Source organism: Emys orbicularis, chromosome 1, assembly GCF_028017835.1.
Source record: "Emys orbicularis isolate rEmyOrb1 chromosome 1, rEmyOrb1.hap1, whole genome shotgun sequence".
NCBI lineage: Eukaryota > Metazoa > Chordata > Testudines > Emydidae > Emys > Emys orbicularis.
This window is the reverse complement of record NC_088683.1, coordinates 124396189-124416276: the sequence shown is the minus strand read 5'-3', so window position 1 is coordinate 124416276 and position 20088 is coordinate 124396189. Positions and strand designations below refer to the sequence as shown.

At 41.4% G+C, this 20088-nt stretch overlaps 1 protein-coding gene across 1 annotated transcript in view; it reads right to left on the bottom strand.

The window, feature by feature from the left end:
* The window catches only part of PDE3A (phosphodiesterase 3A), a 373127-nt gene that overhangs the window by 35729 nt on the left and 317310 nt on the right, over nucleotides 1-20088 (bottom strand). The window contains exons 3-7 of the mRNA XM_065417047.1: nucleotides 17130-17390; nucleotides 14364-14518; nucleotides 9962-10077; nucleotides 5555-5774; nucleotides 2168-2253 (exon numbers count right to left, since the gene is read on the bottom strand). Coding sequence (XP_065273119.1) covers nucleotides 2168-2253; nucleotides 5555-5774; nucleotides 9962-10077; nucleotides 14364-14518; nucleotides 17130-17390 — 838 coding nt within the window. The remainder of the gene's footprint in view (nucleotides 1-2167; nucleotides 2254-5554; nucleotides 5775-9961; nucleotides 10078-14363; nucleotides 14519-17129; nucleotides 17391-20088) is intronic.

Genomic DNA, 20088 nt, shown 5'->3' with positions numbered 1-20088 from the left:
TTTACAAATACTTTGTGCCACACATGGTATATTTTTAATATACACAATTATTTTTACAGTATATGGACTAGTGCTGCCCTGGGATGAATGCAGCTCTCCCTGAAGTTACTGAAAACCCCAAGCACCTACATCTGAAAGCTGAATTTAGCTTCGTGCCTAGATATAAATATACAGATATTCTACTTCCTAGATCCTGAGCAAGAGTTACAGTTCGAGGTGTAAATTACACGGAGAAATGAAGCAGACAGAAAGAACAGGTGCTGATAGAAAAGTCTGCAATAGAAGAAAGTATTAAAATTTTAGAAAGAATTTTTTTTTTCCTGGATAGAAAAAAGTTATAGGATTTCCAAAAGCCTATTTTATCCCAACTCTTGTAAAAATAAAAAAGTGATAGAATAAAATACTGCTGTGCTGTCTGTATCCTTCAAAACAACATTACCACGTACAATGATGTGATAAACTGCCTGAAAAGCAACTTCCAGGGTCTATATGTTACTGAATCATTTACACTTAAAATTAGCGAGTAAACACTCACACAATAAACGCTACATAATGTCCAGGTTCTGGATATCGAATATGGAGAGGAAATCAACATACAATTACCTTACCGAGGCATTAACTTTTGCTATATTCATAGGTTTCAAGGCCAGAAGGGATCATTGTGATCATCTAGTCCAGTGGTTCTCAAACTTTTGTACTGGGGACCCCTTTCACATAGGAAGCCTCTGAGTGTGACCCCCCCCTTATAAATTAAAAACACTTTTTTATATATTTAACACCATTATAAATGCTGGAGACGAGGCAAAGCAGGGTTTGGGGTGGAGGCTGACAGCTCGCAACCCCCCCGTAATAAACTTACGACCGCTTGAGGGGTCCCAACCCCCAGTTTGAGAACCCTTGATCTAGTCTGACCTCCTGTATAACACAGGCCATAGAACTTCCCCAAAGTATTCCTAGAATAGATCTTGTAGAAAAATACCCACTCTTGATTTAAAAATTGTCAGTGATGTAGAATCCACCACAACCCTAGATAAATGGTTCCAACGGTTAATTACTCTCACTGTTATAAAATTGTGGAGGCTGCGTGTCTAGCTCCCAGGCCAGACACATGCCTGTACCCATCCCTAATTCACCTCTACACTGCACACTCCTTTCAGCAGCATGTACAGTACATAGACTATATGCCCCCCTAGATGGGCATAAATAGCAGTGTAGACAATAAGACACTGCTTAGGTGAGTAGAATAAAGACATGCCTGAACCCTGTGGTATATATACCTGGGTATGTACCCAACACGACCCTCTACATGCCCAAGCAGTGCCTCTCACATCTACACTGCTGCTTCAGAAGTGAAATGCTCCTGCAGCGGGGAAAGGCTCTGGCAGCTCCCTGTTTCTGGAGCATTTTCCCACTGCAGGAGCCTTTCCCTGCCACATGGAAATACTCCAGCAGCAGGAAAAGGCTCTGGCAGTTCCCTGCTGCTGAGCCTTTCCACGCTGCTTCCTCTCTGCCAGAGCCTTTCCTTGCCACAGTGAAAGGCTGTAGCAGGGGGGAGCTCTCAGAGCCTTTCCCCACTGCCTCCCTCCTGCCAGAGCCTTTCACTGACACAAGTAGCTACATAATGCAGTGTGGACACAGCCTGCTTTTCACTGAGGTGTGTAGCTACACATATCCTACACACCGTTGCCAGTGGTGTGCAGTGTAGACATAGCTGTAACGTGGCTTCAATGGCGCCAGCCTGCCAGAATCACCATGCCTTGAAAGGGATTTCCTGGCACAGAAGGGTCTCCGTGGTAACGTGAATATGGCCTATGCTGCATTAACCCTTCTGCAGGTTGCCCACAGAATTGGCGGGGCCAGGGATATATCTCCACCCATCCTCTTCTCTGTTGCAGATCCCTGGACTTGAGGAGGCTGCTGAAATAACAGTTGACACCTTCAGAAACTCACAACCATCCGTTGCATGGAGAATGTCTTAAGGGGATGGTCTTGGCCTAGGACTGTATTTCCTTTCCTTTGGAACAGTAACAAACATCATTCCTGTGATCTCACCCATGTACTATCGCTGTATTAAAAAAAAAAAAAAAAAGACAGGAGTGTCTACACACTCCCTCAACAACCACATTTTAGAGGATCAACTTTTTTGATTTTACAACCAGAAAATTACCTGTTCTGGTCAGGGCATGTGTTGTTCCATCACCTCTGTCCAGCGCACCAGTGCCAGAACCTATTTGGCTATACGGTCTGCCACAGCTGGAACACAATATTAAAGAACATGAACATTAAAGAATCATGTAAATTACAGAGGAAAAGTCATCTAGACCATTTCTTGATCCTTGCTGCTAGTACAGGATTATGCCCTACCATATAATCTACAGTCCTTTGCGCAGCCAAAGGACAAATTCACAGGAATGCTCTGATTTTTTGTTGGGTGCCAGTATTGCAAAAGGCAGCCATAAACGCGGCTTAACCAGCCAGCTAAGCTGGGTTTAGAGCTGCTTGCCATTGCCAGTGTGGTGCAAAGGAGGCACATCATATCAGTGAATCCCACCCCAATATGATTTTTTTAAATATGTTTATTATTTTCTAAGTTTACAAGTACAAAAGAGCAAATTGAAAATATAACACAATTACACTATTAAAAGCAATTTTTTTACTTTCATAACTGACATGGCAAGCCCCGAGATGCAGTCATTGGCTATGAACTGCCAATCTTAGAGGTGTCAGGGGTCAGCCCTGGCACAAATTAAGCACTGAATTCAGGGATATCAAGTGAAACAGAGTGCAAAGGAAGGCAAAAGTGAGCACACTGTTAAGACAGTCTGTAGGAAACTTGGAGCCTGATCCAAAGCCCTTGGAGGCAAAGGAAATCTTTTAATGATTGCAAAAGTGTAGACCCACTAAATCGACCCCCCTCCCCGGTGGATCGATCGCCACAGCATCGATCCACGGTAAGTGTAGACAAGCCCTAAGTTAAAAAAACAGAGATCCTATGTACGTTATCAGTTTTATCCCATTTAAAAGTGCTTATCAAATTCAAATTGGGTAAGCGTCCAAATAATGAGGGCCACAAAATTGGACAATGTGGACGACATTAAATGACTTATTGATTTGTTACGCTACAGCATTTAGGAAAGCTGGCTGGACGGTTTTATTGCCAACTAGCCTGACACACTTCACTCAGGTGTGGAGTATAAGGGCTGGTCTACACTGGGGGGGGGGGAGGGATCGATCCAAGAGATGCAACTTCAGCTACGCGAATAGCGTAGCTGAAGTCGAAGTATCTTGGATCGAATTACCTGGGGTCCAGACGGCGCGGGATCGACGGCTGCAGCTCCCCCGTCGACTGCGCTACCGCCGCTCGCTCTGGTGGAGTTCTGGAGTCGACGGTGAGTGCGTTCGGGGATCGATATATCGCGTCTTAATGAGACGCGATATATCGATCCCGGATAAATCGATTGCCACCCGCCGATACGGCGGGTAGTGAAGACGTACCCTAGACAAGCAGCACTAAAACCAAGTGCTGAGTATATGCCACTAATCTCCTGAGCCTGGAGCACACTGAAGACAAGGGAAGTCTTCTCATTGACTTCATCAGACTGTGGATCCAGTCTTCAATGAGCAGCAGCCTTATAACTGCTGGACAGTGAGAGAGAGCAGGGCTACTAACTCTTGTAAGTTTTTGTTTGCGTTTAATGTATAATTATGTAGTCTTTTCTTCATTGTTTTTACCTCATATACCATGAACACATAGTAGCTTACACTCTGAATATCCAGGCTTGAGAAAATGTATTAATAATTCATAATTAATATTTTACTAATAATTTTACTACTGATGCAACCAACTCCAAGTGACATTCTCTTGTGGGATAACCCAATCTGTCTCCCTGAGCTGTTTTTTTTATATATTATATTTATGTTAGCAGTGGGTACATAAATAATGTGCTAGGGGTTCAGCTTGTATCTGCAGAAGTGACATCTGTATACCAGTAACAAGTAAATTGTTATTGTTACTGATGATTCTGCAACAGTGTTCTCAGTAATGATGATATTTATTATTAGTATTTTAATGGATGGCATTTATATTTGCGTTGACAACACTGATATTTTTGGCTGGGGTACTAGTTGAGTTTAACTATATGTTTATTCCAAAACCTAAATGTTTTGTTTCAAAAACCAGGTAAGGTTGCTAAATGCCAACAAGGTAGTTACTTATCACAGCAACTACTCTCAGCCTCAGCTTTGAGTGTCCCCACTTAACTCCACAGACAGCAAACTCCATCAACAGATAATAAAAACAGCACTCATCAAAAGTCATGTGAATAAGTCGGAAAAAACACTGACGATTTTCGAGAAATAAATGAACTAAACCCCTGGTACCGAGATAGCACGTCAACACTTTCTAGCATCTAATCCAACATTATCTCAAATGAAAGAGACCCCTATTTTAAAGTGTTCTCTTCTCATTGACCCCAGGTCACAAAAATGTAACTGCTGAGATCAAAACTAGCAATGTGATGAGCTTGACTGTGTTCATGCCAATCTCCAACAGGGTTGACACACTTCACACCATGATACTGAAATTTCTCACAGTGTTGCATTGGACACACATTGCCGAGTCCATTATTCATGTTTCACTTCAACTAAGTCTTTTTGGAGACATGAAACAACAGTACTTCCAGGTGGTGACTGCCCAAGTTAGAAGCTATGTTCTCTTAGAGCAACTAAGCGTTACTTAAAGTATGCTATTACTACATTGTTTTGTAATATTTGGCAGTAGCAACAGACTTCTTCATTGCAATTGCTTCTTTAAAATATTAACTACCATTACTATTCTGTGTATTTGTCTCCACCTCTGGAAGGATATAATCCATTCAGTCCATCTTGAGGCCAAGCCCACAGCAGTGCAGACTTTAGTTTAATTATTGTGCTAGTATTGTGCTAGTTACAGGTACTGTAACGTAGTAGAAACTGTGCATTTTGAAAACGCTAAAGGCAAAGAGCTAGTGTGGCAGCAATACATTGGGCACAACTATAAAATGTACCTGGGATAGGGGAGAGGATGGACAGTCCATTTGAATTTCAAGTACAATAGTTTATCTGAAGCATTTAAGCTTTTGCCTGAATCAGAAAAAATCAGATCCATTGTGGATCTTTGGTCTGTACTTTTCCAAATCCTAGGTGGCTGACTGTCATTTCTTAAATAAGGTTTGTATATTGAAAAACCGGAACATGACCCCAAAGTATGTGTTATTGTGACTAGAGTGTGGCACGAAAAACACATTTCATTAACATGAAAATTTAGATTAAAAAAATCACAGATCGATTGTCTATAAATCAGACTACATACTCAACATAAGTAAAAGCTTTTAATTGCAGTTAATTGTTTTGAATTTTAAAAATACTGTGTAGCACTGAACTAAACCATTACTGGCGTACAGTGAACTGCTTCAATGTGGGGGAAATTATATCAATATACTGTGCTGAAGTAAATCAAGAGTATGGGTAAGAAAAAGGGAAAAACAAGCAGATGGGTATCAAATTAACATCTTACCTGCTACAGATAACAGGGGGCCCCATAATCTGCTCCGAACGGTCAGGTGCGCTCTGAGTAGAAGTTAAAACCTTGTGTGGTTTCAAGGTTTGCTTGGTGTCAGTGTCAGTAGGGTCTGGAAATTGCACAGAAGAGGTTTTGCCAGTGGGACTGGTGGCTGGGGTTCCCTGAATAGGTGAATGGCATGGGGAAGTGAGAGGTGAAATGTTTGGCGGGATACCTAGCAAGAGAAAACAGTTTCTTCAATTCAAAAAAGTCAATATACAGATATATCAATTCACTGTATGCAGAGAGAATTACTTCCGAAATACACAGAGCAATACAAAAAAATTCTCCACACAGGGCCAGGACTCTACTAGCATAAATCAACAAAACTTAATTGAATCAATAGAGCTATGCCAACTACTAGCTTTACATGTTTAGGGCATATTCCCCTTTGATAAGGGCATACAAGCAGTATACACAAATGAAAGAACACGGTAGGAAAATAAGGGGAGGCAGCATGGTCCAGAGTATATGGCAACAGACTGGGAGTCAGGAAACTTGGGTTTTATTCCAGGTTCTGCCTCATTGTCTGTTTCTGGGCAAACCACTTAATATCTTTGCGTTTCAATTTCCTCACCTATAAAGTAGAGACAAAAATGCTTACCTGCCTTTGTAATGAACCCAGAGTTCTACATATGAGTAGGTAAGTGATAAGCCAAACAGTAATATTTTAAAATAAGGATAATATATTATCCTTTCATCTTAAAGGATTCCAACATTTTTAGAAACTAGAGAAGACACATGCTCAAGCACCACTGAGATATAGTTGCCTCAGTTGTGGCGCAGAGGCGAGCACCTCTGGGATGAAGTGCAGCACCCAAACCAGTGCACAGATGGGATGTGACAGGGTTTATGTGGCCATTGTGGCTCCCAACAGCTGGCCCTGTGGTCCTCCTACACCCCACCCCAAGAAGCAGCAAAGTGACTGGAAAGAAGCAGTGAAGAAGCCAGTCAGAGCCCAGCAGACTCAGATAAAAGGAGATGCAGGGCCTTATCAGGTCAGTTCCTGGCTGATTTGCTTAAGCTGGATTTGCAGGGAGAGAGAGGACCTAAGAATGTTAACCCTGAGATAAGGGTGAAGCTAAAAGGGGCCCAATAGGAAAGGCCCATGGAAGAAGCAGCAACAAACTGGAATCGAGCAGTGTGAAGATGCTATTTATACGATCCCTGGTCTGGAACTCAGCATAGTGGGTGGGCCTGGGTTTCCCTACCTGTCATAGGCAGAGTGGTGTGAACCCTGGACCATGGTTCATTTGGACTTTGTGATTTGACTGGAGGGCCAAGGCACGCAAGACCCACCATGGTCAGTCAGCAGGGGGAGCCAGAAGTGAGAAAAGCACTGCAATACTACACCCAGTCCCCCATTACAAGGGGGGAAAGGAGACATTCTGAGCCAAGACCATTGGGGCAAACCCTTACTCTTCATGATGTAGCCATAGCAGAAAAGACCTTAAAGTCTCATACAAAAGACTCACGAACAATAAACTGCAAGGACGTAAATGTGTGCATTTTAGAAAGATGAAAGGCTGAGTCAACCCGGCTGGAAACTGTACCTGAGGTTACAGGGAATGTCACGCTTTCAGATCTGCTAAGCCATATTTCTCATGCTCAGCCACCCAGTTTTTTTTAATCATGTTTATTTTCAAGTCTACAGAAAATGTTATTTTTACTTGTTTGAACGTTTCTGTGGTGCCAAACTACCTAAACATATTTTTGGTAAAACAGTCATCTCTGAATTAGAAAATAATTTTGATTTAAGATTATGAAGCATTAACTATAATAGTAAAGGCTTTTGATGTTTGCATCTTTCTAGAAATCCACATATCCTCAATATGTCTTTTTGATGTCCTCTATCACTTTAAAGGAGTAAAAATATGGAACCTTATTTAATGGTGACCATTAAAAAGTCAAAATTTGCTGTCAGTTATCACACAGTATTATTTGAGATACCACCATTTTTCTCTGTACCAGGGCAGAAGCACATATTTTCTCTAGGGAGCTCAAAATTACATCTCTGTTATTTTAATCTCGTAGGTTCTCATCTTGGCTTTATCCCTTTGTTTATAACTGCTACTCTGTTATTGTGATATCTATCTACTTCCACTTCTAACTCATCACTGTGGTATCTGAGAACTTCTCTGCCCAAAGGGCCCTCAGGTTCTTTATATATTGTATACATGCGGTCTACACAGAAATCTCTTTGCCCATTATGGAAATGCAGCCACCTCTGAGGAATGACATAGTAGCGCAAAGCAGCTATATAACCGCTTAGGTCAGGAAGTAAAGCAGAAGTCTGCATCCAATGCTGCAAAGGAAATTTTCGGCAAGCAGTATGTAGTCTGTAATTAGCCAAACTGCAGTTTGGCCACAGCAGTAGAGCTAACACTCCTAATTCTTGCAAAAAGTGCCAGGATCTTTAATGCTCTTAGGGGTGAAGGATCTTGGCTTTGCATTTTATCCAAAGGGCCATATCCCTTGCAGCATACTTGCTGCTCCTCTCACAGTGAAGCAAATAGCGCTGCATTAAACAAATTCAGTTAGAAATCCTGTGTTGTACGTAAGCAATATCACTGCATTGCATTCAGGTATGTAATTAACCTGACAGCTGGGTGGCTACCTAATTTTTGAGATATTTTACTTGTACCCAGAATGCATCTGCTATGCTGCTGTAACACATTCCTGTACCAAGCATGCCATAACATTCTAGAAACATCAGTGAAAGGTTAATAGGACAACAGCAGCATAACAGGTGCAGTGAAAAAACAGCAGTGAAAGAGTTACAAAAAAAGCAATGAAGAGAATCATTCTAAAATGAAAATATTTTTCCTCTTTCAGAATGGGAAAAGATTTGTTTATACATTTTTATAAGCAGGGGATAGATGGAAGAGAAATAAGAAAGATAAAGAGGCAAAAATCTCCTACAGCTTTAAATTGTGTGTGGATTTTATATTTGTGGCAGATTTTTCTAGACAGTAGGGTCAGGATCATGCCAACATTTCCATTATAAACTTCCTTTAATCATATGGGTGAAATCCTGACCCTATTGATGTCCGTGGTAAAACTCCTATTGACTTCAATAGGCCAAGATGTCACCCATCTCAGGGGAGTTATCAAAGTTTGCTCCAGGCTTGAAGTTGAAAAACAATTTCTTCTAGCAAACATGGCTGACGGTGATCTAATAAACATGCAGATATATTTTCAAAATGGTCTCTAATTTTGGATTCCTTGGGGCCCAACATTAGGCCAGGAAGACAGGTCCCTTTGATCTTCCCTTTGATCAGTGGATTTTCAGCACTTCTGAAAAACATCCCCAAGTTGTTTCAAACTGAGCACCAAAATCAATGGCTGCTTTTGAAAATTTCAGCTCAAAGGTGCTGATTTAGCAAGAAAAGCCATGGTAACAATCTTTATTTGGTGCTTGAGAGCATGGGGAAACATTCTTCTGGACTCCAATACAAGTCAGGTAAGATAGCCATCTATAGACCATTGATGAGTTCAAAAAACTGTTCTATTGTAAATGTTATTATCAGTTAAGAAGTTATCTTCCCTATTTTTTTTCAGGCTAAAACATTATCTGGAAGTTTCCCAGTACTGAGTGAAGATGTTATGTAACATCACCTGTCACTACAATGTCAGAAAAAGAATTTCTAGGTTTATTCTTTTTTTAAAAAAATAACCTTTTGAAACTAGTTGGATCCTTTTATTCATTGGTTACTGGTAACTTTTTTGAAACCTTGTCTAAGAACTGTGCCTCACAAATTGGCAGATATGCATTTGATTTGATCTGACCATCAATAAAGGCCTTTTAGACTTTTTCCATGACAGACGGAAAGGCATATAGGTTAAAATGTTCTTGTCATTTGGATATAATTGTATGATAAGGACAATTAGCTGCCTATGCCTATCTCCCACAAAGACAAATTCTATTGTTTATTATAACCAGGCAAACTTAATGAAGACAATGGAAAATATACAGATGGTCAGTTTAACGAGTATGTTATGAGATACAATTGGTCTTCAACCCTACTGGAGTCAATGGGATTGCCTAGAGGTAACTGAAGGCAGAATTTAGCACATAGATCACTGAAGTAATAGAACAGAAACGAACAACTTTTATAATGGAAAGGTCAAAACACTACAGCAACACTACTATAAACTGTAGCGTTTTAGATCACTGTGTTTTTAAATGATGGAAATAACTGAAGTCTAATTTATGGGAATGTGGGTGAGGAGAAAGAGTAGACGGAAAGCAAAAGATGCTGTGTGTGTGTCAATCACCAGATTTCCCTGAGTACACTGCAGCTTTAGGGAAAGCAAGCTTGACTAAATAAAATAAACGTCAAACCAGAAATAGCTGTTCACCTTGTCGGCTTTGCCTTTTGGAATTCAGATGGTTTGTAGCAGACATCGCATAGGAGGCCGAGAAGGACCTACTTTTTGTGATGGCCATCAGAATTGAGCTGTTCCAAGGGTCAGTGCTGTAAGATCAAGAGTACAAACACACACAACTATTATTACATAAGCATTGCTGCCTGCAAAGGTCTTGGTGACAGAGTTCTGAGAGAAGTTAATCGTCACAGCACTCCACATGTAAGAACAAAAAACTCTACTATGGAGGGCTGCATTATCAACTGTTTCAATTATTATTTTTAGTGAATTCAGTATTGCCGAGAGGTGCTGGACTGACAACTCCAGACATTTAAGTCATTGATTTAAGCCAAACACAGTTACAACATTGGTACGGTAAGGTTCTTCCAAGCTGGCTTTCCAATTTACCTCAACCATGCTTTGGTGCTGGTGAGACTGCCACTAGGAGTGACTTCAGTGCCCAGGCCTTTTCATTTAATTTATACTAAAATTCCTTTATGCTGTGCTGACGGTGTGGAAGTAGTCTAAAAGTGGGCTTCAATTAAATTTACACCTCGTTAAGGTCTCTTTACATACCTGGAGCTGTATAAAAGGGCCTTGCTGACCATGAAAATCAGGCCCATTGGATTTTTCTCCTCAGATTGCCAACAAGGGTGCCACTTAATGCAATCTGTAGTGATGCAGCTTCCACAGCAGGATGGACTCACACTGGGGGGAAGCTTGCAGTACTGCTGCCTGTGGTGTGTCTGCTTTCTGGATAAATAGAGGCCTCTAGTTTCCAAGGCTTTCAATCCAGCACCTTTCAGATACATCACATGCAGCTTTTGAAAAAAAATCCCTACTAAGAGACTCTTGGAAAGCTACTTGTAGATATCTGCTCACTGATCTAAGAGAAAATCATTGAAAAGCACCATAAAAAAGAAAAAAACAAAAGGGAAAATGAGAATGGCAGTCTTGACACTTCTGTCTCTCTTATGTCCTGATGCCAGGTGATTCTGTAAGGTGGAAAAGCTGCATTTATCACTGTAATTTAATAAAGGAACCGCCACATGCCACCTGCTTACACGGATGCCTCAGTGCGTTCTTCCACAATGAGGGCACAGATCCATAAGGCCTTTGCCCTCTAATCCTTCAAATGTCTTGTCATGACCTAACTCTGCTGTGCTTCAAGATTCTAACACAAGATGGTGAACAGGTCCCAGTCCTTCTCATTTTAAATGCTGACATAGAATATAGGGCAACAGATGGTCCCTCAAAGCAAACTGGGTCCTATACTACTTAAGGGATTTTATATTAAGAGGAATTTTTATATCTTACGGCAATTTTTTTGTTTTACTTCTTAGCACCACAGGAATCTTACTACTATGGAAGAGCAAGCTAGGTTCAGTTCTGTTTCATGGCGTAGCTAACTTCAGATGGCAGAATAGCTATCTGTCATGAAGCAAAAGGCAGAATGAACCCAGCTGGTTTTTGGATCCTAGGATGAGAATGAAATGCTGGGAGCTTGGAAAATCTTCTAACTTGTTAAGGAAGTGAATATGGAACCCTAAGATGTTACTTTCATGAAGTTACTTTCTTTTGAAGCTATGCAAGGACCTTGCCTCACCACTTCTGTTGCATAGAGGGAAGTGTGGGCACAGGATTCTGGAACCTATGCAGCAGTCTAGGCAAAGCTGGTGAGCCCACAACTATGGAAATACATAGGCTACCTCCTGCTCATAGGGGTTGTGGGGCACAAAAGCTGCAGACCCTGTGATCTGTGGAGCTGCCACAGAATGGCTCTATTGCCTCTTTTGTGGCTTTGAGGATAACAGAATGGTGCACATTCCTTTCCCTCCCAATCCAGCCTCACTTTGCCAAACACAGATAAAGTGCGAGGGAAAAAATAAGCCATTAAATAGATTTTTTTTTCCTAGTCAAGAACTTTTTCTTGAGTGTTTTATTGATGCAAAATGCCCCAATTTGTTTGGCTAAGTTATGCTAGACATACAGCCCTCACTTTCCTCTTCTGGGGATTTGAATTGCTTCTGCTCCTGTAATGGACGAGCTGTAAACAATAGGCTGGGAGGCTTGACAGAGCTATCCTTATGCAATTGGTGACATTAAACTTAGGAAGAATTGATAGCCCGTTTAGTTGGCTCATCATAAAGAGTTACAGAACTAGAAAAACACCACCAGCAATATTTAATTGCTCCCCTCCCCCTCACTTCAGATTCCCTTCTTAGGAAGTTTACATACTACGTGAGAGTCTGGAATCAACAATATAAATCAAGAAAGCTGTATGAATCACAGAAAAACAGTGGCTGAAAAAGATTTCCACATGGTGCTATCTTGTTTATATTTCACTTTACTGGGTCACTTGGTTTCTAAGATATACTGCAGCCCCCAGATATTTTCAAGGATGCTTCTGTGGCTGGTTCCAGGGCTACAAAATATGATCATCTTTTTTCTTCCCCTCTGCAGCTTTTACCACAGCTAGGGCCATGGCCTTACTAAGGGTATGTCTACACTAGATCGGCGGGTAGTGATCGATCTATCAGGGATCGATTTATCGTGTCTAGTGTAGACATGATAAATCGATCCCCGATCGCTCTGCCATTGACTCTTGTACTCCACCGCGGCAAGAGGCGGAAGCGGAGTCGATGGGGGAGCAGTGGCAGTCGACCCTGCGCCGTGAGGATGCGAGGTAAGTCTACCTAAGATACATTGACTTCAGCTACGCTATTCTCGCAGCTGAAGTTGCGTATCTTAGGTCGATCCCCTTCCCCCCCCCCCCCCCCCGCAGTGTAGACCAGGCCTTTTTATCCTATTTGCAGCTGGAATGCTTCAGGTCTCCCCTAGTGGCAGCCTCCTTGAGAAGGCCTGAAACTTCAGGCATCCTCAAATAACATGGGCCTCACCATTTTCATCCCCATAAAATACTTGCTGTGATCCTGTTCCTGTAGCAGCAAATGGAAAGGAAGACCTTTATAGGATAAGCCCTTTAATAAGATGAGATAAAAGGGACTGAGAGAATTTGGAAAGGTTGTATGTTGATGGCACAAGGAAGCTTGGAAGCCTTAACAGCCATGAACAGAAAATTTAGCTCTTTATTTTGTTTCTATACCAGAACTATAAACTTTGTAATAAGAATTTATGAATCCCCACATAAAATTGTATGGTGCACCTGTTGAGCAGCACTCCCTGGGAACGTTGAATACTAGCCTGGATACAGTGCTAGAAAATGTTCTGTAAGGAATGGTTCTACACATCTTTGCCCCCACCTATGTCTCTGGTCTCAAATTCTATCATGTCTGCTTCACGCACTAGGCAATCAATGTTCTCCTTCCTAATTCCTCCCTTTGTGTCATAGTTCTTATATTGTACCTTTTTAATGCTTGGAACACTCTCTTTCAATACTCTCCTTTTCCTCTTTCAAACCCACTTCTTTGGCCTTGCCTTCCAAGATTATGCTCCTCTGTGGTGTTGTCTGCTTACACTTTTGCAAATGACTTTTTATTGTTTGCATTACATTTGAATGAGTTAGCTTGAAAGCTCAAGGTTGAGACCTTATCTTCTTTTATGTCTGTAGAGCCCCTTGAACACTTGTGGTGTTCTTGAAATAATAATATTAATGGAACCACTAAAACACACCATGAAATTTCTTGCTCTTTTTGTCAGATATCTGAAATTGTACATTTCATTTAAAAATACTTATAATCAATCATCAGAACCAGGGGCAGCTCTATGTTTTTTGCCGCCCCAAGCACGGCAGTCAGGTGGCTTTCTGCAGCATGCCTGTGGGCGGTCCGCTGGTCATGCAGATTCGGCGGCATTTCTGCGGGTGATCTGCCGGTCCCGCGCCCTCGGCGTACCCGCCGCCGAATTGCCGCCGAAGCCGCGGGACCGGCGGACCTCCTGCAGGCATGCCACCAAAGGCTGCCTGACTGCCGCCCTCACAGCGATCGGCACGCCACCCCCTGCAGCTTGCCACCCCAGGCACTCGCTTGTTGTGCTGGTGCCTGGAGCCGCCCCGATCAGAACTATCTGCTCAGAAAATGCAGAGGAAAGAGTATAAGGATATAGAAGAAGAATTTAGCAAAGACCTTTAATAGATAATTTTTTTTTACATCATCTTTTTAAGTTCTGGTTTTGCAACTCATTGAATCTTTTGGCTTTTAAACCTTGCTGAATTTGTGTTTGTAGTAATCTGGCCTAATATAAAGGTTTTAATTCTCTAAAAAACAAACAACAACAACAACAACAACAACAACAACAAAAAACCCCAAACCTAGAATGGGAACTCTTTCAAATTTCTGATCTACAGTTTCCCAAGAGAAGACATTATTACACACCTACATGCCCACAGAAAACCAAAGAAGTTCTCCTAAAGATACAAACAGGATGATTTTCTTACCTGGATGAAGAAGATTCATGAGGTTTGATGCTGCCACTGCGGTCTCTTCTCACTGGTGCAGGCTCCAAGGTAGGTAAACCTGTGGCAGATGTTGTTGTGGTCCAAGTTGATGACACTCGCCTGAGTAGACCTGGAGGCAGACTCTTCCGTAGGCGCTAGAGCAGATAATACTTTGCAATTATATATACCACCTTTCATCGGGGATCTAAAATGTCAATTCAGTAATTGAGCCTGACACACCCTGTGAGGTGGGTAAGTGCCATAAGCCCTATTTTACAGATGGGGAAACTGAGGCAAAGAAAGATCAAGGGACTGATTGTCAGAAGTGCTCAGCACTCAGAGGTTCCATTGGAGTCAACGTTAAGGAACTCAGCACCTTTGAAAAACAAGCCCTAAGTGACTTGGCCAAAGTCACACTAGCAAGTTGCTTAAAGAGTTGGAAATAGCAGCCACACATTCTTTGACATCAGAGATAGGAAGCAGGAAAGGAAGCAAAACAAACAAAACAACCCCTCTCTTCGCCCCTCCCCCTCCCGCCAAAACCCCCCCAGCAGGTTTCTCTGCTCTATCCAGCCAAATTGAAGACAATCCATGAAAATCAAACATTTACGTGATGGGACACAATCTTCCACAATGCTTTTGCAAAAAGGAAGAAAAATTACTAGCAAAAATATTTCATGGCAAGGCAAGGGGGTGGGGAGAAATTCTAGTGGATTGCTTGCAGCAGAGTTTTCCTGACTTATCTGATTGTCTTGCATGCTCCTTATATCTCTCTACCTGATCCTTGTAGATGGGGTTTTTCCCAGATGTCTGGCGAGGAGGCAGGTTGAGGGAATGGGTGGAGTTGATTAGGGGGTTACTGTTATTTGTGGGGTCACTTTTATTGCGGATATACAAGTGGTCACATCATTATGTTGCAGATGTTGAATTTTTATATTATTTGTTGCCTTTTAATTATCGTGAAGAATGTTCAGTTTGAGAAGTACTAAAAAAATTAACTATATACATATTTATAAGGATCTACAGTGGATGTCACTGGCTTATTGTGCCATTGGATCAACAGATTCAGTCTGAGGCAGAGACCGTGCATGGTAAATTTCAGCCCAAATGGTTAAAGTTTTGCAAAGTTATAAGCAACTGAAATCAGGGTCTCATAATGGGAAGTGTCAGGCAACCTGAAGAATAAGCAGTCCTTCAGCCCTGCCTATAATACATGATGTGTTTGCTGTATATGTTGTTTTTTCAAAACTATCTAAATATGTTAGTTTGTATCTAATGTACCTTGTTACAGAGAGCCTCCCAAGAAATTCAGCACTTGCCAATCCACAGTGATATCTTAATATCTACTATTCTATGCATATGGAAATATCACCATTACTGCAGTCATCTGGGCCAATGAATATTGAGTTTTCAATAGGAGCTATTACATTATATAGAGTATATACAGCAAAAGTGCTCAGTGGGACTAATTTTTCTTCAATTAAAGGAAATGTAAGCTCTATAAAAGTGAAAGAGGGATATTAAAAGTCCTATAAAATATAAAAGTTGATGATCAGTTGCCTCCATTACTGTAGGCAGCAGAAATTATTTGTACAGGATAAGAACAGAACAACACAGAACTGTTTTACTTAGTTCCCAAAGTAAAATATAAGCCTGGCTGCTAATGGCAATATTACTAAATGTTTATATGTCAGAGTGGATGACCTGGCAATTTAAATTACCTCCAAGCTGATAAGAGGTTTCTCTCTATCTATTGAATTTTGCTAACTTGTGTATATAGAAACCAGGAATTAATATCATTGGTTATTTCTCTATGGGTATGTCTATACTGCATCTGGGAGCGAGCCTCCCAGCCTGGGTGCACAAGCACATGCTAGCGCTGCTCGAGCTACTGTATGAATAAAAAGCAGTTTAGATGTGTTAATACCTTGTCTTTACATACATAGCTCTGCCAGGGCAACTCAGTCCTTACTGAGGACTGAGCAATGGAGACCTTTCTTGAGCAAATGTTGTCCACTAGATGGAATTGTGCGGTGGTTTTTTCAAGTGGACAATGGTCATTTGAGGCATGACCCAAAGCACATGGAGGTCAATGAATAAAGATACACACCCACTTCCATGGGTTTTGGATCAGGTGCTAAGGGACTAAGAAAAGAACATCTAACTCATTTCACCTGTAACTCTAATTAAGATTTGAACTCTGATCTTTAGAACTGAAGAGTGCACTGATCTCACCATTTCATTCCCTCCTGCTTAATGATGCATAATGACATCACTTGCTACCAACACTCACTGGTAAAAGTTGAAAGGGGAGGGGGAGTTTTCAGCACTAAAGTAAAAGGAGGAAGCAGAGATGAGTTCCCCCAAGTCAGAGAGATTAGGAGGAGCTCCCCTCTACTTCTGATAGTAAAGAGAGAGAGCTGTGCTCTTCCCGGTCCCCCTTACTCCAACTCCTTCAAACACCTACTAAGAAACAGGAATAGCAAGTATGTAAATTATCCTGAGTTGAATGTCCATTTCTAAAGTTGCATGAAGGATCAGGTTTGAACTGTGTGAGCACTGAAGGAATAGGAACTGTTTTACCACTACAACATTAGTCCATTTAATTTTGCTTCTTATAGAAGTCAATGATTAATGCTTCAGAAGGTGAGGAAAAAATCTCCATTAATACACCCAACCATGCAATACTATACCAAAAGGGGGGAGTCAAGTTTTCGTAGCTGGAATAAATTCACTGTGATAGCCAACATGTAGACTAGCACATACCTTGGGAATAGTCAGCTTTTCTCCTTTTTCCGGACATTCCTCTGAGTCAGAGCAGGTGTAGTTCTCACTGAAGGACATCAAAGGGTTAACCCTTGGCTTATGAATATTCTGGAAGGTTAACTGCGTGTTCAGCAGGTTGCTCACTGCTCTCAGGGAAGTACACACATTAGGTGGCAACGAAGGATCTGCCAGAAGGTCGGTAATGAGCCCATGAGCTTCTCCCATAACAGCGATATCAACTGTAATACTGGTACCTGAAGACTGAAAGGGAAAAACAAAGAAGTACATGTAAGGCTATGGCTATGTCCCACATGTCAAACTAAAGCACGTGGCATCAAACCCAACACCTTTTCAGGGACAGTTACCAGCATCTTTTATTCAATTTGTTGTTGATAGCTAGGAAAAGATTAAAAGAAATTAACTACTTAAAACAATGTGATTTATTCTGAACATTCTGACCATATCAACCATTAGGTTGATGTCTCTCTCTTTAAACAAGTTTGCAAATTGATTGCATGATTGCATATAGTTTATTTAGATTTTTAAAACGGTCACAACACAGATACAAGTTTTTAAGAGCAGTCAGAAAACAGATGACGATGACGACAAAAACTCCCTGCCAAGTAAGAGTGCGCTGGGCAACAATATTGAAACTTGAATATTGGATGTCATTCTAAGTGATATGCTCTAGTTGAGATGAAAGTTATTGAGCTCCATACAGGAATGCCAGAGTGAAATTATACACAGGACGCCAGACTAGATGATCATAACAGCCTTGAAAGTTTATCAGTTTATGAAATAATAATGGGAACATAATTAAAAAATAAAGATGATTAAATAAAAAGAAAAGTAGCACTTTAAGTAATGGCAACATATGCAGAGGAATGATCTATAACGTGCAAGTAACCACTAATGGTACAGCCTTTAAGAAAAGATTAAGGAACTGTAATGTCTAATGGAATAAGCTATATGAATAAAAACTGGAGGCTTAAATTAAGTTGCAGAATAGACAGGAACTGAGGCAAAAAGAGTGTCTTCCATTACTTCTAAATTATTGACAAAGCAGTGGCATTTCTAGGTCAAAAGTTTAGTGGAAGCACTATAAATCACTGTTGCTCCACATGGGATCATCAATTAAAGGCACTCTTGAAAGTGACTGCTAGGCTGTTACTGCTTTGGAGCGCCCTACTGGGCACAAATGCAATGTATATATCCGGGGCACTGGAACAAATGCCCCCACAGCCATTCCTGGAAGATTTATTTTGTCAACCTATCCGATGTGAAAGATGCGTAACTCAGATGAAGAAACATCTATTTTACTCTAATAGATATTCACCTTTTTAAAGTGGGATAATGCCCCCAAGTGATAGAATTGCCACTGTGACAGAGCATAATATTTTTCTGGGTTGGCACGTTGACAGGTTGGAGAACGAAGCATGCTCTTATAATGGGAGACAGGTCACAACACAAGTAGGAGAAGAATCGCCAGTCACTACAGCATTTATGGAACTCATAATACATAAAACAATAGCAATCCTCGGTAATGCTTTGAACTTCTTCAGGCTCACAAAACCCTTTGCAAACAATACTGAAATAAACACTTCTGAGGAATTGTCTGAATTTTACACACTGGCAAACTGAGGCACAAAAAGAGAGAGTGATTTGGCCAAGGTCACATCGTGATTCCGTGGTCAGCCAGGAGTAAAACTCCAGTCTCCTAACACCCAGTGCTGTACTTGCGTCACAGGACCACCTATGCTTCTGCACTTCCTACTATATGTCTTACTAAACATGGAAGGTGACTTACTTTGTATATAGAAATGCTATCCAATCCCAATGAGAAACAAAAGGCTGACGTCAATGTAATGGATCAATTTATTCTTTCTTTTACAGTCCCCTTATCCACAGCTAGTACAGGGATCTCACACCAACACCCTTCCAGCCCACATACAGCCATGTTACAATGACCAGAATCCCCCAGGACTCATTTCTTACCTCATCTACAACAATCCCACTCTCCACGCACATACCTTTGTGACTAAAACCCAGCAGGGTAGGGAGAGGAAGAGAAGGAATCTGCTCATTTGCCCTGCCTCTCTTCAGAGAAGGGACTAGAGCCCAATGGGTTGGTACAGAGAGTTCTGAACTTTCCTTCCTTATAGCAGAATGCATTTAGTCCACTAGACACTTCACCACCCACCCTGCACTACACCAGCTAAAGAGAACCCAATGGCCGAGTGGTAAACAGACTCAGAGTGACCAATTGCAGCATCCCAAACAGATACAGGTGCCCAGAGACAGCGACTCCTGGAACTGTTCCCTCCGCAGGTTATGGAAGGGTTTCCTAGTGTTCTCAAGATAAGGTTTCATTCATTTACATACCATACCTCTTCTCAACCAACAAGGGGCTTGTTTCCTCCAAGATTAAAGGCAAAACTTGAACTGCAAGCCCACATCTCCTGAGCTGGGTTTGCACCATGAACAAATCTGGCAGCGGCTAAATAAAGCATCAACTTTAAATTCTAAGGCAGGGTTTGGGGTGAGAGGAATAATTTGTCTATCTTTATCTCAGCCCAGCAAAACAGGCCAAAAGGAAAAAATTCAAAGATATAAAGCAAAGTGTTACAGAAGAGGAAATAAAAGTAGGTCTCATATTTTCAGCCAAAAGCACCATTTAGAAATTTGAAATCCTATTAAACCTGTAGTCTGAAATCAGTGACCTGCTTATCGGAGCGAGAGATCAGGAAATACATTAATACTTCAATAAAGGAAATAGGTCTGACTTCAGCAGGACAAAAGTATAAGCCCATATTCTATATTGTGATGCTGACATTTTGCAGAGTGGCCGTTAAGCCAGCATTGCTGTCCCTGAGAGGAGCAACTGAGCAAAAAGAGTTCTCTAGGGGCATAGAGCTGACATACAGACCATGGCCAGGCCTTCCCCGTGACTTGGGAATCC